Source organism: Chiloscyllium plagiosum, unplaced genomic scaffold (assembly GCF_037043375.1).
Source record: "Chiloscyllium plagiosum isolate Xiang-an unplaced genomic scaffold, Cpla_swu_hap1 HiC_scaffold_2, whole genome shotgun sequence".
Lineage (NCBI taxonomy): Eukaryota > Metazoa > Chordata > Chondrichthyes > Orectolobiformes > Hemiscylliidae > Chiloscyllium > Chiloscyllium plagiosum.
In genome coordinates this window covers 31,835,848-31,858,253 of record NW_028270140.1, presented here as the reverse complement: position 1 = coordinate 31,858,253, position 22,406 = coordinate 31,835,848, and the positions used below count along the sequence as shown (strand labels likewise).

At 43.0% G+C, this 22,406-nt stretch overlaps 1 protein-coding gene across 2 annotated transcripts in view; it reads right to left on the bottom strand.

Moving 5' to 3' along the window:
* The window catches only part of entrep1 (endosomal transmembrane epsin interactor 1), a 140,675-nt gene that overhangs the window by 46,973 nt on the left and 71,296 nt on the right, over positions 1-22,406 (bottom strand). For both annotated transcript variants that reach the window (XM_043716853.2, XM_043716843.2), the window contains exon 3: positions 17,766-17,876. In XM_043716853.2, coding sequence (XP_043572788.1) covers positions 17,766-17,876 — 111 coding nt within the window. The remainder of the gene's footprint in view (positions 1-17,765; positions 17,877-22,406) is intronic.

Sequence of the window (22,406 nt, the reverse complement as noted above, 5' to 3'; positions counted from 1 at the left end):
GCTACCTCGAACATCTAGAAGGACAAGAGCTACAGATACATGGGAACAGCACCACCTCCAAGGTTTCTTCCAAGTCACTCACCATCCTGACTTGAACCTGCATTACCATAGAACATAGAACAATACAGCACAGAACAGGCCCTTCGGCCCACGATGTTGTGCCGAACATTTGTCCTAGCTTAAGCACCCATCCATGTACCTATCCAATTACCACTTAAAGGTCACCAATGATTCTGACTCTGCCACTCCCACAGGCAGCGCATTCCATGCCCCCACCACTCTCTGGGTAAAGAACCTACCTCTGGCATCTCCCCTGTACCTTCCACCCTTCACCTTAAATTTATGTCCCCTTGTAACACTCTGTTGTACCCGGGGAAAAAGTTTCTAATTGTCTACTCTATCTATACCCCTGATCATCTTATACACCTCTATCAAGTCACCCCTCATCCTTCTCTGTTCCAATGAGAAAAGGCCTAGCACGCTCAACCTATCCTCATATGACCTATTCTCCATTCCAGGCAACATCCTGGTAAATCTTCTCTGCACCCTCTCCAAAGCTTCCACATCTTTCCTAAAGTGAGGCAACCAGAACTGCACACAGTACTCCAAATGTGGCCTAACCAAAGTCCTGTACAGCTGTAACATCACTTCACGACTCTTGAATTCAATCCCTCTGCTAATGAATGCTAATTCACCATAGGCCTTCTTACAAGCTCTATCCACCTGAGTGGCAACTTTCAAAGATCTATGAACATAGATCCCAAGATCCCTCTGCTCCTCCACCTTACCAAGAACCCTACCGTTAACCATGTATTCCGCATTCTTATTTGTCCTTCCGAAATGGACAACCTCACACTTGGCGGGGTTGAACTCCATCTGCCACTCCTCAGCGCAGCTCTGGATCATATCTAAGTCCCTTTGCAGCCGACAACTGTCCTCCTCACTCTCCACGACTCCACCAATCTTCGTATCATCTGCAAATTTACTGACCCACCCTTCGACTCCCTCTTCCAAGTCATTAATAAAAATTACAAACAGCAGAGGACCCAGAACTGATCCCTGCGGAACTCCACTTGTAACTGGGCTCCAGGCTGAATATTTACCATCTACCACCACTCTCTGACTTCGACCGGTTAGCCAGTTTTCTATCCAACTGGCCAAATTTCCCTCTATCCCAAGCTTTCTGACTTTCCGCATAAGCCTACCATGGGGAACCTTATCAAATGCCTTACTAAAATCCATGTACATCCACTGCTCTACCCTCATCCACATGCTTGGTCACCTCCTCAAAGAATTCAATAAGACTTGTAAGGCAAGAACTACCCTTCACAAATCCGTGCTGGCTGTCCCTAATCAAGCAGTGTCTTTCCAGATACTCATAAATCCTATCCCTCAGTACCCTTTCCATTACTTTGCCGACCACCGAAGTAAGACTAACTGGCCTGTAATTCCCGGGGTTATCCCTATTCCCTTTTTTGAACAGGGGCACAACATTCGTCACTCTCCAGTCCCCTGGTACCACCCCTGTTGACAGTGAAGACGAAAAGATCATTGCCAACGGCTCTGCAATTTCCTCTCTTGCTTCCCACATAATCCTAGGATACATCCCGTCAGGCCCTTTATTGTCGCTGTATCAAAATTTTGGAACTCCTTCCCTAATAGCATGGAGGGTATTCCTACAACACATGGACTACAGCAGTTCAAGAAGGCACGACCTACTGCAAGGCAATTGAGAAAGGACACTAAATGCTAGCTCAGCAAGTGATGCCCACTCCCTGTGGCTGAATATATAAAAAAAGAACTTGCTCTCCCAACTGTAATGAACAATTCTTTGTCAAGTGAGCTAAGGCAGTCTCTACCCAGGACCGTCTAATAGCATGAATTGGGAATCAGTGTCAGAATTAGAACATTGAACAGTACAGCACAGTACAGGCCCTTTGGCTCCTGGTGTTGTGCTGACCTTTTACCCTACTCTAAGATCAAACTATCATCCATGCGCCTATCCAAGGATCGTTTAAATGTTCCTAATATATCTGACTCTTCTGCCACTGCTCTCTGCATACAGAACCTATCGCTGATATCTCTCCTAGAACCTTCCTCTAATCACCTTTAAATTATGCCCCCTTGTGGCAGCCATTTCTACCCTGGGAAAAGTCTCTAGTTATCCACTCGATCTATGCCTCTCAAAGTCTTATACACTTTTATCAGGTCACCTCTCATTCTTCTTTGATCCAATGAGAAAAGCCTTAGCTTCCTCAACCTTTCTTCATAAAACATGCTCTCCACTCCAGGCAGCATCCTGGTAAATCTCCTCTGTACCCTCTCTAAAGCTTCCACATTCTTCCTATAATGAGGCAACCAGAACTGAACACTGAATATTCCATGTGTGGTCTAAGCAGGGCTTTGTAGAACTGCAACATAACCTTGCCGTTCTTAAATTCAATCCACTTGCTAATGATTGCCAGCACACCATATGCCTTCTTAACAACCCTATCAACTTGGGTGGCAACTTTGAGGGATCTATGGACATGGACCCCAATATCTTTCTGTATCTCTACACTCCCAAGACTCCTGCCTTTAACCCTGTAATCTGAATTCAAATTTGACCTTCCAAAATGAATCATTTCATATTTTTCCAAGTTGAACTCCATCTGCCACTTCTCAGCCCAGCTCTGAACCCTGTCAATGTCCCGTTGCAACCTACAACAGCCCTCCATTCTATCCACAATTCCACCAGTCAGTCTGTCATCGGCAAACTTACTAGCCCACCATTCCCTTTCCTCATCCAAGTCATTTATAAAAATCACAAAGAGCAGTGGTCCCAAAACAGATCCCCATGGAACACCACTGGTCAGCGAGCTCAAGGCTGAATACTTTCCATCTACTACAGCCCTCTGTCTTCTATGAGCCAGCCAAATCTGTATCCAGACATGAAATTTCCCTGTGTTCTATGCCTCCTTACTTGCTGAATGAGTCTACTGGGGGATCCTTATCAAGTTTGAACTTTATTGCTGGAACAGCACAGCAGGTCAGGCAGCATCCAGGGAACAGGAGATTCGATGTTTCGGGCACAGGCCCATTCCTGAAGAAGGGCCTGTGCCCGAAACATCGAATCTCCTGTTCCCTGGATGCTGCCTGACCTGCTGTGCTGTTCCAGCAATAAAGTTTCAACTTTGATCTCCAGCATCTGCAGACCTCACTTTCTCCTCGATCCTTATCAAGTGTCTTGCTAAAATCCATATACACCACATCCACTGCTCTACCTTCATCAATGTGTTTTGTCACATCCTCAATGAATTCAATAAGGCTTGTGAGGCATGAACTGCCCCTCACAAATACATGCTGACTATCTCTAATCAAACTATGCTTTTCCAAATAATCTTAAATCCTGTCTCTCAGAATCCTCTCCAATAATTTGCCCACTGCTGACATAAAACTGACTGGTCTGTAATTCTGAGGATTATCCCTATTCCCTTTCTTGAACAAGGGAATAACATTAGCCACCCTCCAATCATCTGGACTGTGAGAACACAAAGATCATTGCCAAAGGTGCAGCAATTTCTTCCCTCGCTTCCTGTAATAACCTAGGGTATATCCCATCTGACCCAGGGGACTTATCTAACTTTATGTTTTTCAAAATTTCCAGCACATCCTCCTCCTTAACATCAACCTGTTCTAGCATATCAGCCTGCTTCACACTGTCCTCACAAATGACAAGTTCCATCTCATCAGTGAACACTGAAGCAAAGTATTCATTAAGGAACCCCCTTACCTCTTCTAACTCTAGGCACAAGTTCTTTCCACTATCGCTAATCTGCCCTGCCCTCACTCTGGCCATCCTCCCGGCCAAGGCTTTTTCATGCCCCCTTCTAGTTCTCCTAAGTCCATTCTTCAGTTCCTTCCTGGCTACCTTATAACATTCTAGAGCCCTGTACGATCCTTGCTACCTCAACCTGAAGTAAGCTCCCTGCTTCGTATTGACTAGATGTTCCACATCTCTTGTCATCTAAGATTCCCTCACACTACCTTCCCTTCCTTGCCACAGTCACTTGTGGTTGGTAGTTCAATCTCCACTCCAGAGACTACCCTTTGAAATCCTCGGCTAATTCTCACTGGCATGCAGGGCTGAAGGAATGTCACACTATCAGAGATGCTTTTTTTTGGATGTGATATCAACTGGAAGGTTTGCCTGGCCCCTCACTTGGACAGGACAGATCCCATGGTGCTATTTTGAAGGAGGACAGAGGAGACTTCCCTGGTGTCTCTGCCTGCATTTACCCTTCAACCAACAGCATTAGAAAAAGTAATCACTTACTCGGCTGTCACATTGTTATTTGTGGGAGTCTGCTATGTGCAAGTTGCATGCCTGATTTCCCTCCAATAGTGACAGGCCAACAGCTTCATCAGCTGCCAATTATGTTGGGATGGCCTGAGGCTAAAAACAGAGCATATGATAATGCAAATGCAAAGATAACTCTTTCTTTCTTTCAATTTAACACAGCAGGAACAAAGGAACTGATCTGAACTTTAGCCATTTCACACAGGCACTGCGGGTTATGTCCAAAGAATGCAGGGTTGAAAGTACCCACTTGCCATATTGTTGGGATATGTATGCTGCAGATCTACTCACATGCAGCCAGAAGATGTTTAGCCATTAAGTTTAACTGAGATGAGGGAAAGCTGACCTAAATACACACATGCCGTGCGTGAACCATGGACCACAAGTGCAGTATGGGGAAGGATTAGGGACAGGATGATTCTTCAAGTTACCTGTCTTTGGCCCAAGCAGATGCACAGCACAAAAACAAAGTTTCCCAGCGTTGTGCAACTCCAATTTCATTAAAAACAGATACACATTTAAAAACTGTTACAGTGGTTGCTGCTCCTTCAATGATCCGGTATTGAGATGATTGAAGGATATGACCATTGCGTTCCTTCAAGCATTAAGACAACTCCCAACTTCACTTGTTAAGTTTAAATCCAAGATAGATAAATTTTTGTAATGCAGAAGTATTAATATGGACCAGAGGCAGGTATATGGAATTAGGCCACAGATCACCCATAATCTCACTGAAGGGCAGAACAGGCTCAGGGGCTGAATGGCCTACTCCTGTTCCGATGTCCATCAATATTTTCCCCATTGAGACACACATCTTGCTGGAACAGTAATGAAATGTCAGCAAAGAGAGCTGTTATTAATGCCAATAATAAGCATAACTGCACTTTAGAAGAGTCAGCAAAATAAGGACAGGCTGAATGATATTTTGAGATATGCCGTGGTTTGCGAATATCTAGAACTTGCTGCTTGATTTACTCCAATTTAGGGCCGCACATGGTTAGCATTGCTGCTTCATGGGACCTGGGTTTGATTCAATTCCAGCCTCAGGCGACTCTGTGTGTGGAGTTTGCACACTCTCCCTGTGTCTGCATGGGTTTCCCCAGTTCCTCCCACAGTCCAAAGATGTGCAGGTTAGGTGAATTAACCATCCTAAGTTGCCCATAGTGTTCAAGGATGTGTAGGTTAGGTGCATTAGTCAGGGGTAAATGTAGAGTAATAGGGAATGGGTCTGAGTGGGATGCTTGTCAGGCGGCGGTTGGGGGGGGGGGGGGGCGGTGTGGACTTGTTGGGCTGAATGGCCTGTTTCCACACTAGGGATTCAAGGAATCTTCCAAATGGACATACTGTGAGCTGATCGAAGTATAGTATAGAACTTCAAAATGTCATAGACAACGTGGTGGAATGGGTGGAAAAATGGCAGATGAAATTTGAGAGAGAAGCGTGAAGTGATTCATTTTCGTAGGGAGAGTACAGAGACACCATGCAAAATAAAGTAGTTAGATGAGCACAGGGACCCGCTTGTATATGCACATAAATCATTAAAAGCAGCAGGACAAGTGGAGAGAGTAGTTAATAAAGCATACAACTTTATTTGCAAGATGTTACTAATAGAAGCATACAATAAGATCAAGAAGTTATGTTAAACCTGTATCAAACACCATTTTGCCCTTAGCTGGAGTATTACATGCTGTTCTGGCCATCAGACTTTAGGAGAGATGTGAAACCATTACAGAGGATGCAGAAAAGATTCATGAAATTGGTCCCAAGCAGAAGGAAGATTGGAGACGATTAAGAGGAGGTTTATCAAGATGTACAAACTCACGGAGAGTTTGGACAGAGATTGATGGAAGGAATGAGAACTAAAGAACACAAATGCAAGGTGACTGGAAAAAGGAATAGCCACACAAGGAAGAATAGATTTATGCAGTGAGTGGTTAGGATCTGGCATTTACTGCCTGAGGATGTGCTGATGGTGGGTTCAATCGAGGGCTTGAATCGCTTTGTGAAAAGGAAAATTTTACAAGAAAGGCAAGAGTGTGATACTCGGCCAGTTGCTCTTGCAGAGAGCCAGCACAAGGACAACTGGTCTCATGGCCTCCTTATTCAATGGTTATTGTTAAGTAATGTCTATTCCCTAGCTCAGAAAGTGATTATCCCTGCAAAAAGTGAATGGCTCTTCATGAATGTATAAAAAATAAACTCCTAATATTTTACATGTTACTTTTTCTGTTTTTGTTCTTGGTTCAATCTTTCCATCCCTCTTTTCATTTCTTTCTGTGCCCAATTTGATTCAAATGTGTTCCATTTCCTTCGCTGTCATTCCTCTCTTTGTTTTTCAATCATTTACAGAAGTGTCAGACATCCTGTGGTCCTCACTGCACCATGAACTATACCTCAAGATATTTGAGAGTAAATACGCATTTTCTTAATGGGGCTTATCACAAGGTGGCCTACTGTCTTAATGCATGGGCAATTTGCAACGTGTGTGTGTGAGTGTGCGCGCGCGCGTGTGTGCAGATATCTTGATCTGTGCATGTGCACACATAATGTCCATCATTTTTCACAGTGGATTCTATTTCTCATTCGCAAGTATAATTTTTTCCATTTTATATCTACTCAGCATACCTTATGTGAAATTACACCATTTAACATAATGTCAATGTAAAATTATGCACACGCATTATTTATTACCTATGCGTTGGCGAAATGAATGCATCAGAGAGAAGCATCTCTGATTTACTTCTGGAGAAGATTTTGTCTTTAATGACAATACAGAACATTATACAGCTCAGAAAAATCCAATTATATTGCTTTCATCAATTTTGATAAAGGTTTTGACACATACGTCTCCCATGAAGGATTATTCATTATACTGTTGGATGCTTTCTGACCTTCTTACTGTTGTCTCTTACAATTCTGCATCCCAAGATTATCGTTTAAGTCAAGTCCCAGCTCCTGAAGAGTTTAAATTACTCTTTGCACTGATTAAATAGATTTTGACCAAGATCCCAGAAGAATCAGAAAACGTTTTTTGCAAATATTTTGTCAACTACAATCACAGAATGACAGAGGACATTCATGTCTGCATCGGATCCCTGAAAGAGTTACCCAACGCTTTCTTTATTCTTTCAGTGTTTGTAGGCATCACTGACAAGACCGGTATTTTTTTAGCCCAACTCTAATTGCCCTTGAACTGAATGGCTTTGCTCGGTCCATTTCAGCAGGCAGCTAAGACTCTCAGCCATATTACCATGCATCTGAAGTCACATGTAAGCCAGACCAGGTAAGAATGGCGGAGTTTCTTCCCCAAAGGACATTGATGAACCAGATGGGGTTTTATGACAATATCCGTCACAGTCATCATTAATGAGATGAGTTTAATATTGCAGATTTATTAGTTCAATTGAAATTCCTTCAGCTGTTGTGATGGGATTTGAACCTGTGTTCAATAACATTAATACCAAGCTACTGTCTCCTTTCCCCCATTTCCCGTTGCTTTCCCACGAAAACAGTTCTTGGTTTAGAGTGGGTGTTGTGTAGATGTATTAGAATGATACCTGGGCTCCAAGGGTTATGTTCAAAGGAGTGTTGCACAGTATTTGCATGTGTCATATTCACTGGAATTTAGAAAGTTGAGTGATAATTTCATCAAGGTTTGTGCGAAATTTGCAGAATGTATAGTAGAGAGAAGCTATTTCTACTGGCTGGGGATTGTAGCACTAATTCTAAAATTTAGTGCCAGACCTTTCAGTTGCACGGAAAATTATGGAGAAGGATCGGTGCTGGGTCCTCTACTTTTTGTCATTTACAGAAATGATTTGGATGCGAGCATAAGAGGTACAGTTAGTAAGTTTGCAGATGACACCAAAATTGGAGGTGTAGTGGACAGTGAAGATGGTTACTTCAAATTACAACAGGATTTTGACCAGATGGGCCAATGGGCTGAGAAGTGGCAGATGGAGCTTAATTCAGATAAATGCGAGGTGCTGCATTTTGCGAAAGCAAATCTTAGCAGGACTTATACACTTAATGGTAAGGTCCTCGGGAGTGTTGCTGAACAAAGAGACCTTGGAGTGCAGATTCATAGCTCCTTGAAAGTGGAGTCGCAGGTAGCTAGGATAGTGAAGAAGGCGTCTGGTATGCTTTCCTTTATTGTTCAGAGTATTGAGTACAGGAGTTGGGAGGTCATGTTGCGGCTGTACAGGACATTGGTTAGGCCATATTGGAATATTGCATGCAATTCTGGTCTCCTTCCTATCGGAAAAATGTTGTGGAACTTGAAAGGGTTCAGAAAAGATTTACGGGGATGTTGCCAGGGTTGGAGGATTTGAGCTACAGGGAGAAGCTGAACAGGCTGGGGCTGTTTTCCCTTGGAGCATCGGAGGCTGAGGGGTGACCTTATAGAGGTTTACAAAATTATGAGGGGCATGCATAGGGTAAATAGACAAAGTCTTTTCCCTGGGGTCGGGGAGTCCAGAACTAGAGGGCATAGGTTTAGGGTGAGAGGGGAAAGATATAAGAGAGACAGAAGGGGCAACGTTTTCACACAGAGGGTGGTTTGTGTATGGAAGACCCCACAATTATTGTTAATAGCACCTTTCTTAAATGCTTTTTCTATTTCTTAATTTATTTTCTTCCCTACATCCTGACCACTGCTAGGAGGCCTGTACACACCTCCCGTTAGGCTGCCAGAGGAAGTGGTGGAGGCTGGTACAATTGCAACATTTAAGAGGCATTTGGATGGGTATATGAATAGGAAGGGTTTGGAGGGATATGGGCCGGGTGCTGGCAGGTGGGACTAGATTGGGTTGGGATATCTGGTCGGCGTGGACGGGTTGGACCGAAGGGTCTGTTTCCATGCTGTACATCTCTATGACTCTAATGTTAAAAGGGTGAGGGGAGCTCAGAACTTAAGATTTCCCGAACAAGTAATAGGACAGACAGTGTGGAAAGCGTCAGGAATCTAACTTCAGGCACAACTCCAAAGAAGAGGCAGTCACTGCAAGACAGAGTGTGTTGTACTTAGATGCATGCAGCAAATGAAACAAGGTTAATGAAATTAACAGGTACAATGTTGAGGGTATCGCAGAGATGTGGCTACAAGGGGATCCGGACTGGAAACCAAACATCACAGGAATATCGAAAGTGCAGGTAGATGGGCAGGGGTGGGTAAGGCTGCCTTGTCAGTAAGAAATGAAATTAAAGCAGCAGCAAGAAGTGATATAGACTTGGAAGGTGTAGAAACTATGTGGGTAGAGTCGAGGAACTGCAAAGCAAAAATGAGCCTAACGGGAGGTGTGTACAGGCCTCCTAGCAGTGGTCAGGATGTAGGGAAGAAAATAAATTAAGAAATAGAAAAAGCATTTAAGAAAGGTGCTATTAACAATAATTGTGGGGTCTTCAATATGTAGTTGGACTGGGAAAATCAGTTTGGTAGCAGATCCCAAGGAAAGGCATTCGTGGAGTGTCTACGAGACGTCTGCAGTTTTTTTGGAGCAGCTTGTGGTACAGCCCACTAGGAAATAGGCAACTCTGGATTTGGCGATGTGTAATGAGGCAGACGTAGATTAGGGAAGTGAAGGGGAAGGAACTCCTAGAGGAAAGTGACCATAATATGATAGAATTTATCCTGCAGTTTGACAGGGAGAAGTTTGAATAATACGTAACGGTATTAAAATTGAGTAAACTCCCTCATATAAGTGTGGAGCTGGCCAGAGTAGATTGGAAGGGAGGCCTAGCATGGAAAATGGTGGAATAGCAATGGCAGAAATTTCTGGGGATAATTCTGTGAGCACAGCAGAAATTCATCCCAAGAAAGAAGAAACATACTAAGGGGAGAATAAGGTAACCATGGCTGTCAAAGAGGTCAAGACAATATGAAAGCAAAAGAACAACATAAAACGTGGTGAAGATTAACAGGAAGCCAGAGGATAGCGAAGTCTTTAGAAACAAGCAAAGGATAACTACAAGACTAGTAACAGAGGGGAATAAATATGAGGGTAAGCTAGCTAGTATTATTGAAGAAAATTGCAAGAATGTTTTAGATATATATACGTAAAAGAGGCATAAGTGGACATTGGACCACTGTAAAATGAGGCTGGAGAAGTAGTAATGGGGAACAAAGAAACGGTGGAGGAACTGAATCGGTATTTTGGCATCAGTCTTCACAGGGGAAGACACCAACAGCATACTAGATCTTCAAGAGTGTCAGGTGAATGCATTGGTCATCACTAAGGAGAAGGTACTGGGGAAAGGTCTGAGGTGGATAAATCAAGGAGACCAGATGGATTAAAGTCGAAGAGTGTGACTCTAATCTCCAGCATCTACTGTCCTCACTTTCTCCCAAATGGACTACCTCACAGAGTTTTGAAGGAGACAGCTGAGGAGATTGTGGAGGTATTGGTGGTGATCTTTCAAGAATCACTGGAATCAGGGAAGCTCCCAGAGGAATGTAAAATGGCAAATGTAACACCCCTGTTTAGGGAGGGAGGGAGGCAGAAGACAGGAAACTATGAGAAAGTTAGAGGGGAGTCCATTGTGAATGGATGAGATTGCGGAGTACATGGAAGTGTATGATAAAATAGGGCTGAGTTAGCATGGCTTTCTCAAGGGGAAGTCAAGCCTGACAAATCTGTTGGAATTCTTTGAGGAGGTAGCAAGCAACTTAGACAAAGAAGAGCCAGAAGACGTGATCTATTCGGATTTCCAGAAGGTCTTTGACAAGGTGCCACATAGGAAGCTCTTAACTAAGATGGTGTTAGGACATGGTACTGGCATGGGTCGAGGATTGGCTGATTGGCAGAAGGCAGAGAGTGGGCATAAAGGGGTCTTTTTCAGGATGGCAGCCAATGATTAGTGGAGTTCAACAGAAGTCAATATTGGGTCTGACAACTACAGTCATTTCTTTTGTAGCGCAATAGTCACCATTCTTGTGCGACCCTGCAAGAATTATGCAATACGGACAGCACTTAAAGTGTTGGTGAAACAATCATGCTATAGCCAACATGTGTTAAAAGTTCACACATTATAAACAGTCCCCTATTCATCAATCGCATTACAGCGAATTTGCATCGACGAAACATGCATTATAGCAGAACAACATTTACATTAACATTAACATGAGTAATCTAGGTGAAGGAACTGAGGGCACTGTTGTTAAATTTTCAGAAGACAGAAAGATAGATGGAGGGGCAGGTAGTCCTGCTTGAGGAAGTGGGGAGGCTGCAGAAAGACTTGGACAGGCTAGGAGAGTAGGCAAAGAAATGGTACATGGAATATAATGTGGGAAAGTGTGAGGGCATACACTTTGGTAGGAAGAATAGAGACAAGTCTACTTTCTAAATGGAGAAAAGGCTTCAGAAATCTGAAGGACAAAGGTACTTAGGAGTTCTAGCTCAGGATTCTCTTAAGGTTAACATGCAGGTTCAGATGGCAGTTGGGAAAGCAAATGCAACGTTAGCTTTCATTTCAAGAGGGCTAGAATACAAGAACAGGAATGTAATTCTGAGGCTGTAAAAGGCTTTGGTCAGACCTCATTTAGAACACTGCGAATGGTTTAGGGCCTTATATATTAGAAAGGATATGGTGGTGTTGGAAGGAGTTTAGAGGAGGTTTACAAGAATGATTCCAGGTATAAAGGGCTCATCTTATGAGGAGCAGTTGAGGACTGTGGATCTGTACTTGATGGAGTCTAGAAGGATATGGGTGAATCTCATTGAAATTTCCAGAATACTGAGAGGCCTGGATAGAATGGAAATGGAGGAGAAAGTGAGGTCTGCAGATGCTGGAGATCAGAGCCGGAGATGTGTTGCTGGAAAAGCGCAGCAGGTCAGGCAGCATCCAGGGAACAGGAGAATCGACGTTTCGGGCATAAGCCCTTCTTCAGGAATGAGGAAAGTTTGTCCAGCAGGCTAAGATAAAAGGTAGGGAGGAGGGACTTGGGGGAGGGGCGTCGGAAATGTGATAGGTGGAAAGAGGTCAAGGTGAGGGTGATAGGTCAGACTGGGGTGGGGGCGGAGAGGTCGGGAAGAAGATCTCAGGTTAGGAAGGCGGTGCTGAATTTGATGGATTTGACTGAGACAGGGTGGGGGGAGGGGAAATGAGGAAACTGGTGAAATCAGAGTTCATCCCTTGTGGTTGGAGGGTTCCTAGCCGTAAGATGAGGCGTTCTTCCTCCAACCGTCGTTTTGTTGTGGTCTGACGATGGAGGAGTCCAAAGACCTGCATATCCTTGGTGGAGTGGGAGGGGGAATTGAAATGTTGAGCTACAGGGTGGTTGGGTTGGTTGGTCCGGGTGTCCCAGAGGTGTTCTCTGAAACGCTCCGCAAGTAGCCGGCCTGTCTCCCCAATATAGAGGAGGCCACATCGGGTGCAGAGGATGCAATAGATGATATGTGTGGAGGTGCAGGTGAATCTGTGGCGGATATGGAAGTTTCCTTTGGGGCCTTGGAGGGAGGTGAGGGGGGAGGTGTGGGCGCAAGTCTTGCACCTCCTGCGATTGCAGGGGAAGGTGCCGGGAGTGGAGGTTGGGTTGGTGGGGGGTGTGGATCTGACGAGGGAGTCACGGAGGGAGTGGTCTTTACGGAATGCTGATAGGGGAGGGGAGGGAAATATATCCTTGGTGGTGGAAATGGAGTAGATGTTTCCACTAGTAGGAGAGACTAAGACCTGTGGGCACAGCCTCAGATTGAAGGAACGACCCTTGAGAACTGATATGAGGAAGAATCTCTTCAGCCAGAGGCTGGTTATTCTTTGGAACTCATTGCTGCGGAAGGCTGTGGAGGCCAAGTCATAGAGTATATTTAAGACAGAGATAGATTGGTTCTTCATTAGTAAAGGGATCAAGGGTTATGGAGAGAAGGTAGGAGAATGGGGTTGAGGAACATATCAGCCATGATCAAATGGCAGAGCAGTGTCAATGGGCCAAATGGCCTAATTCTGCTCCTATGTATTATGGTCTTTTAGGAATGAAATTCAGAAACTTGTCACACATAAATGGTGATAAAAGTTTTGGAACTCTCCTTGACAAATGGCAACTGATTCGGAATTAATTGTTAACTTTAAATTGGAGGGAAATTGATTTTTGTTCACAAAAACTTAACAAGCTTTGAGATGTATAAAAGTACTTCGGATGATCTCACAGAATGACATACAATTATAAAAGGTGTGGAAGGCTTTCACCTGTGCCACAGTCTCTTAATTCTGCAAAGTATTTCTTAAGTTCCACTTTTGTAGCTTCATAGATTCTTACTGGATCTTAAAAGTGGCAGAGTGATATTAACAACAACCTTAGTTAAGACTAGATTACTAACAGTATGGAAACAGGCCCTTCGGCCCAACAAGTCCACACCAACCTGCCAAAGCACAACCCACCCAGACCCATTACCCTACATTTACCTCTTCACCTAACACTATGGGCAATTTAGAATGGCCAATTCACTTAACCTGCACATTTTTGGATTGTGGGAGGAAACCGGAGCACCCGAGGAAACCCACGCAGACACGGAGAGAATGTGCAAACTCCGCACAGAGAGTCGCCTGAGGCAGCAGTGCTATCCACTGTGCCGCCCCATTATTAAAAGCAAATCAAATTGACAAATGACGACTAACCTATAAGGGAATTGATACTCTGTATGGAATCCCCGTGTAAGGACCTTTAAAAACAATTCTACACTGATTATATTAAGCTGAATGTCTGACTAACTATTTTTCATTGCCTGATAAACTACACGAGACTCATTTCATACTTCTCCTCAAACTCAGAATTTATTCATTGGTACAGGCAAGATGTCTGTAAAGGAGTTACTGGGGCTGATAAATTAAATATTAAGTTGAATGTTAAATAATCCATGGTCTCTATTTCAAAGAAAAAAAGGAAAAGAGTTTGTCCTGGAGTCCTGCATAATACCTATTAGTTTAAGGAAGAGTGACTGAGCTCTTCCTAATTTCCTAAACAATATTTATCCCTAAATCAATATTATAAAGAAGAACAGAAGGTGTGGTCAGTGGGATCTTGCTGTGTATAAAGTGTTTACTGTGTTTCTCTCTCCATCCCGTCATTGGCTGTGATGTAAAGAGATAGTGTATTTTGCCACAGGAATGTTTTTAAGTTTAAATTTCAAATACTACACTTGGTTCAAAAATCCTTTGTCTGCAATGCAGAACCTAGTTTTTAAACTGAGGTGAATTTAGTGAGGTTGAGAAGATTTATATTCTGTGCTCAGATCTATCAGCAACTGTGTGGGTGCTACACACACACACACGCCTGTCAAACAGCTGTGAGCACACTCCGAGATTTGGGATAACAGTTGTTCACCGGAGGTGACCGTGAGGTCAAATATCTGGAGTTTGATGGCTCTGACTGAGGAGTTATGTTGCAGATGGTGTTAATGCCTGCATTCCTAGGTTTCATTGTGATTACAGCGAGAACAGAGTGCGGTGAAGCACAATGCTTGTAGGATGCTCTGCATTTCATTGTGACTTTTACTGTTCCCTATGCAGGAGGAAGGAATGGGCATTTACTGATGAAAGACTCCAACTGAAGTCCCAAAGGTGAAAAAGCCGGGTGGTACATTTCCCCCAAAGGTCGACTGGGACCATTCATGAAACAGCAATGCCATTCTCCGATCTATTTTAACAAAAGCAAAATACTGCGATGCTGAAGATCTGAAATTTTAGAAGTGCTGAAGAAATTGATCAAGTTTGGCAGCATCTCAGGAGAGAGAACTAGAGTGAATGTTTTCTCCAGATGCTGACAGACCTGCTGAGTTTCTCTAGCACTGACCAATTTCCCTACAGCATTCAATTTGTGACAAAACAAACGTCAACCAGAAAACAATGCCCATTGTGATTCCAAATCCTTTGGCTTACAAAGGCTCCCAGTCTGATAGTACTTCCATTTTAAATTTCACTTCTTGTCTGCAAGCTCGTCAATGGACTTGCTCTTTATATCTCATCCCATCGCACTTCCCTTTAATATCTTTGTGCTCCCCTAATTCTGGTCTCTTGCTCATCCCGGATTTTAATCACTCTGCCACTGGTTGAAGTGGCTTCACCGACTGACTCCATAAACTCTGGAATATCCCACAAATGTCCTCAATGTCTGTTACTCCCTAAAACCAACCTCCTGAAGAAATTTTTAGTCACTTTTTGTTTCACTCATTCACGGGGTGAGGCTGGGTCAGCGTTCACTGCCCATCACTAATTGGCTAGAGGGCAGTTAAGCATCAACCACTTTGTTGTGGGTCTGGAGTCACATGTAGGCCAGACCAGGTCAGGAAGAAAGTCTCCTTTCCTATTGGGCAAAAGTGAATCAACAATTAGATTCTTAATTCCAGATTTTTTTTTTTTACTGAATTCAAATTCCAATATCTGCCATGGTGGGATTCGAACCCAGGTACCCAGAACATGACCTGCATCTCTAGATTACAACTAAGCCAACACCTCCCCTATATGGCCTAATATTACATTTTGTGGCTTAGGTGTCAAATGTTATTTGATGCTGCTGCTGTGAAATATATAGAAATGCTCTAAGATGTCAAAGGAAATACAATAAATGCAAGTTGTTGTAATGTCAAGTAAAACCTTACGAGGTGTAGCAGAGTTCAAATCCTGTTCTCTTCCTCCCCAGGGACAGGCGTTCTAAAACACTTGATATATTTTTAGTTTTTGCAGGAGTCATGAAGCCTCTCACATTGAGCTTATGCATCTAAAAGTACGTGGTTAGAGGCAGTGCTCGCTCCAGTTTGGAACTCTTACTAAAAGAATGGATGAGTCATTAACAAGCACTCTCAAGATCACATTCTGTTCAAAAGGAAAAGTAGTTCTGTGACGGTATGCTCCTAGTGAGAAGTCTTGATGGTGACACCAGCAAAGGATGAAAGAGGGCTGATTTTAGTATAAAATGTAATCTTTGGACCAGGCATCAAACCTCTCATTTATCTATTTCAAGGTTAAAACAAAAGCCAGTTCTGCCCTCGCAAATAAAAAGGTTCCATTGCACTACTTCAAAGGAGAGCAAGGCAGTTCTCCGTGAATACTTGGGCCAAGCCACATCACAAATAAACACATTATTTGATCTTTTGTACAATGCTGTTTGTGGGATCTTGCTGTGTGTAAAGTCACTACACTTCAAAATGTCCTCCTTTGGTGGTGAAACACCTTGAGACATTGTGAGATTATGAAAGTGTATTGTAATATGCAAAGCTTGTCACATTCGTTAAAGGTAGGAGTCACAAATAGAAAACTGGAGATAGATTAATCACCTCCTTCACAGAAAGCCAGTGTTAACTACAGTAGGACTTCCCGAGATGAAACATGCCACCCACTCTCAATTAGAATCAATGGATGACATGACACAAGTAGAAAGATGTGAGCAAAATGGCTTAATATCCTGCTAAAAAAAAATCATTCAATCCCTCTCCTTTTGTTCAGCACTCATGTGGATTGATCCTGGTGTTCTTTCAAAGTTTAAGGGAAGATATAATAGAATCATACAATCCTGACAGTGTGAAAGCAGACCATTCAGCCCATTGAGTCCACACTGACCCTCTGAAGAGCATCCCACTCAGACCCACTCCCCTACCATTATCCCCACAACCCTGCATTTCCCATGGCCAACACATCTAACCTACACATCCCTGGATACTATGGGCCATTTAACATGGTCATTCCACCTTGCATACACATTTTTGGACTGTGGGAGGAAACTGGAGCACTCAGAGGAAACCCACACACACACACGGGAAGAATGTGCAAACTCCATACAGTCACCTAAGGGGTCCCTGGCACAGTAAGGCAGCAGTGCTAACCATTGAGTCACTGTGCCACCATCCCACCCTTAGATATATTTGTGTTGTAATAGATGTATTTGAAATCATGTTGAATTTTGGTATTGTAAACATGGAACTGTGTCGACTTCCAGGAGCATTGGTAAACAAAGAACAGAGTAAAGATAACTGATACAAAAAAGGGGAATTCTTTTTCATGCAATGAGTTGTGAAGTCTGGAATACAGTGCCTGAGAGGGCAGTGGAAGTAACTTTCAAACAGAACATATGGAGCTATGGGAAACAAGCTGGGGAGTGGGACAGATTGAATAACTCTTTCAAAGTTAAACATGTGAGAGATAAAATAATGGAAGGATGTGCTGAAATGTTTATGTAGGAACGGAGGAGGCTACTGTGTAACATAATCAGCAGCCCAGGCAAGATGGGCTGAATGGTCTCCTGTGCAATGTAATTCTATGCTATATTGATGGAGGAATCAGACAATTGCTAACTACGAAGACAACTTCTAGTTCTTCAAAGGTAAACTTTAACAATTCACATAATTCCAAATAGCTGATTCTGTTAGCAAAGTCTGTCATCATCAACCTCAACCGCCACTCTATTGCTAATCAATAAGAATATCAACTCTATCACACTCACCAGCTCACAGTCCACGATGCCAGACACAAACTGAGCGCTCTGGCATGAGAGAACGAATCCAGCCAAGTTCAGCAGGACACAGACAACGGATAGTAGGATGAACAGGTTTACCTGGAACAAGAGAAGACATCAATGAACAAAGGGCTTCTCCATCATCATTCTCACACAAAACAATTCAGAAGTTCACATATTTCAGTAAGGGGGACAGCTGTCTGCAAGAGAACAGCAGGATGGGCACTCTACATTTCAACAGTGGAGACTGCTAAACATCTTTACAAGCTCAGAAATAGTGGGAATATAGATCATGTTTCCAATTGTGGGGAAAAATCAGAACTAAGAGTCATAAATTTCAGGTTAACAATTCACCAAAGCTCCTTCGACAACATCTTCCAAAGCCATGACCACTTCCATCGAGAAGAACCATTAAGATACCCTCCAAGCTACTCACCATCCTGAATTGGAAATATAACACTGTTACTTCAGGGGCACTGGGTCAACATCCTGGAAGACTCTCCCTAGCAGTATTGTGGGTCTACTTACTGCAACGGATCAAGAAGGCAACTCACCAATACCCTCTGCAGGGTATTGCTAGCCCAGCCAGCAACGCCAGCCAAAAATGAATAACTATTAATTCCAATGAGAAATTCAGGAGACATTTCTCTGCCGAGTGAATGGTGAGAACTTGCTACACCAAGGCACAGTTGAGGCAAATAGCATAGAAACTTTTAAGACAAATTAGTAATGGATAAACATGAGAGTTGGGGCAATGAGGAAAAGCCAGATGCTGACCATAGGCTCTAAGACTATAAAACATTGGAGCAGAAGTAGACTATCTGGCCCATCAAGTCTGCGCTGACATTTTGTGAGATCATAGCTGATCTGATAATCCTCACCTACACCTTCTTGTTTTTTCCACATAATCAATGAGAGAATCATGGGATTAAAAATATGCCTCAGCCTTGAACAGAGTTAAGGACATAATTTCCACACTTCTCTTTGATAGAGAATTCTACAGTTTCAGAAGCTTCAGAGAAGTTCCTTTCTATTCCTGTCTTAAATGGACAACCCCGAACCCAGAGACTATGTCCTCTCGTTCTGGACTCTTCCACAAGGGGAACCAACCTCCCCATTTCTATCCTGTCAAATCTCCTAAGAATCCTTAATGTTCCAATAAGATCACCTGTCATTATTCGAAACCCAACTCACTCAACCTCTCCACATAAGAGAGTCAGTCCATACCTAGTAGTGAACTTTCTCTGGACTGCCTCCAATGCCAATATATCCTTCCTGAGGTTAGGGGACCAAAACAATATTCTAGTTGTGGTCTAATTAGTGCCTTATATAGTTTTAGCAAGACTTATCTATTTTAGGAAACAGGAATGGGCCTGTTCTGCACCTCCAGCTTGTTCTGCTACCATTCAATAAGATCATGGCTCATCGAAGGCCAAACTCCAAATACCTTCCTTTGGCCCATATCCCTAATACCTTTGCTTAATGAATATGCACCCATCAGATTTAAGACTAACAGCTAATCCTGTATCAACTGGTGTTTGTGGACGAGAGCTCCAAACATCTACCACACTTCATATTTAGAAGTGCTTCATATTTCCTGAACAGTCTGGCCCTAATTGTTAGATTGAGGCCCCTAGTTCTAGAAACCCCAGTCAGTACAAATAGTTTATCCTTATCTACCCTGTCTTTTCTGCTAATACTGTCAATGTCATGGGTTCAATCTCCAAATAGGCAATGCTGCTGGTTTCCACACCACAAATTTTACACTCCATTCCCTTTGGAAAAAAGCCAACATCTCATTTGCCTTCCCTATTACCGACTGAACTTGGATGCTAGCTTTTTGTGATTTATGCACTAGGAACGCCAAATGTCTCTGAGCTCAGCTTTCTGAAGTCCTTTCTCAATTAAATAACATATAGTTTCCTATAATCTTATTGATATAAGAAAAGGTTATTACATAACCATAACGTGGGCAGCCCGGTGGCTCAGTGGTTAGCACTGCAGCCTCACAGCATCAGGTACCCAGGTTCGATCCCTGCCTCGGATGTCTGTCTGTGTGGAGTTTGCACATTCGCCCCATGTCTGCATAGGTTTTCTCCGGGTGCTCCAGTTTCCTCCCACAGTCCAAAGATTAGATTATTAGATTACATTAGATTCCCTACAGTGCGAAAACAGGCCCTTTCGCCCAACAAGTCCATACCGACCCTCCAAAGAGTAAACCATCCAGACCCATTTCCCTCTGACTAATGCACCTAACACTATGGGCAATTTAGTATGGCCAATTCACCTGACCTGCACATCTTTGGACTGTGGGAGGCCCACGTTAGGTGGATTGGCCATGCTAAATTGCCCATAGCGTTAGGTGCATTAGTAAATTTGTGGGGGGAATGGGTCTTGGTGGGTTACTCTGTGGACTTGTTGGGCCAAAGGGCCCACACTGTACGAAATCTAATCTAACATCACATTGTCTTCATTATATTCCACAGCTAAGTTCTTGCCCACTCACTCCATCACTTGCTTATCCTCTGTACACTTTCTGTAGCATCCTCACCACTTGTCTTCCCACCTATTTTAGTGTCATTTGCAAACCAAGTGACAGTACACTCACATCCTTCATCTAAATCATTCATATATATTGCAAATAAGTGTAGCCCCAGCACCGATTCCTTTGATGCTCCACTAGTTACAGGCTTCCATCCAAAACATGTTCCTCTTTTTCCAACTCTGTCTTCTAGTAGTTAGCCCATTTTCTACCTATGCCAATAGACTTCCTCTAACACCATGGGTTTTTACCTTAATTAGTGGCTTTATGTGCACTACCTAATGTGCATTACTCAGAATAGTAGGTACATGGAATGGCATGCCTGTAACAGTAGTAGACGTGCCGACAATAAGGGCATATAAATGGGCATTGGACCTACATATGGATAATAATGGAACAGTGTAGGTTAGATGGGCATCAGATTAATTTTGCAGGTTGGCATAACGTTGAGGGCTGTAACGTTCTATGTACCTTTTTAGATACCTTTTCAAAATCAAATATATTACATCTAATGACTCTCCTTTATCTATACTGCTTGTTACTTGCTCAAATAATTCTAACAAATTAGTCAGGCATGATTTCCCTTTCAGGAAGTTGTGCTGACTCTGGTTGGTAATAGCATGGCCAAATGATAACAGTATTTCCAAATGCTCTGCTTTTGCATCCATTATAATCAGAACTGTTGACATTCCCAGCAGATAAAATTGATAATATATATTGAGAGAATGTTTGGAGTAAATGCATCATAACTTGATAAACAGTTTAGACATACTTAATGCATACATACATTTTCATACTCTGATTGCAGCCCCTAGTTTTCCTAGCACCTATCCATCTTTCTGAGGAGCAGCTGTCCTAAGCATTGGTTAAATGCACATTTATCGTCTCATCACAAATGATAACCATCAGAATTTCAAACTGACTGTCAGCATGTCAATGGTCACTGACAGCTATTACCATCAACCCTTTGTCCTGATCTGAACCACAGTCATTTGATCATCGAATTCAATCCAGACTGGGAGGTGCTCTCTTCTCGACTTCCGGGTGGGCGGCACGGTGGCACAGTGGTTAGCACTGCTGCCTCACAGCGCCGGAGACCCGGGTTCAATTCCCGCCTCAGGCGACTGACTGTGTGGAGTTTGCACGTTCTACCCGTGTCTGCGTGGGTTTCCTCCGGGTGCTCCGGTTTCCTCCCACAGTCCAAAGATGTGCAGGTCAGGTGAATTGGCCATGCTAAATTGTCGGTAGTGTTAGGTAAGGGGTAAATGTAGGGGTATGGGTGGGTTGTGCTTCGGCGGGTCGGTGTGGACTTGTTGGGCCGAAGGACCTATTTCCACACTGTAATCTAATCTAATCTAATAGGGGAATACTTCCAAACAAAACCAACAACCCAGCACACACAAACGTGTGTGTGTGTGTGTGTGTGTGTGTGTGTGTGTGTGTGTAAATATATTTTCAGATGTATGCATATACAGATGGGCACATATACACAACACACACATACATACATGCACCAAAACAGATAATACAGGCCCATATATACAAACACAGCATACATTCAAAAGTATTCACACATAAACACACAGTCAGAGATATGAACAAGATACTCAGATACAGAGACACTGAGACAGGGACGAACATATATAAATTTTGACAGATGTAGGTCACAGACGTAATGGACTAGACACAATATTTCAATATTTGTGGAAGCATCTAGCTTCTCATCTTAATGAAAATCTATGATACACAGTAACTGGCTTAGGAACAGACAAGGTCAAAATAACAGATTATGGGAGAAGGAATTAATAATAATAAGGAAATACTATTTTAAATCATGGCTAGGGATAAAGCCTCAGTCTTGGACACCGAATTGGGTCGTTCGTCATCTCAGCAATGATATATATTACTGACTGCTAACACAATGAAGGATTGATTCATCACACCAGTAGCTAGCTAATGTGTGGTTAGAAAATACATTCACAGAATAATATTACTTACCCAAATCAATGTCACTAAGTCCCTCCATATCCATGTTGTGCCCTCATTCAGCAATCTCCTCCATCATTGTACCCACTTCTTGAATTTCT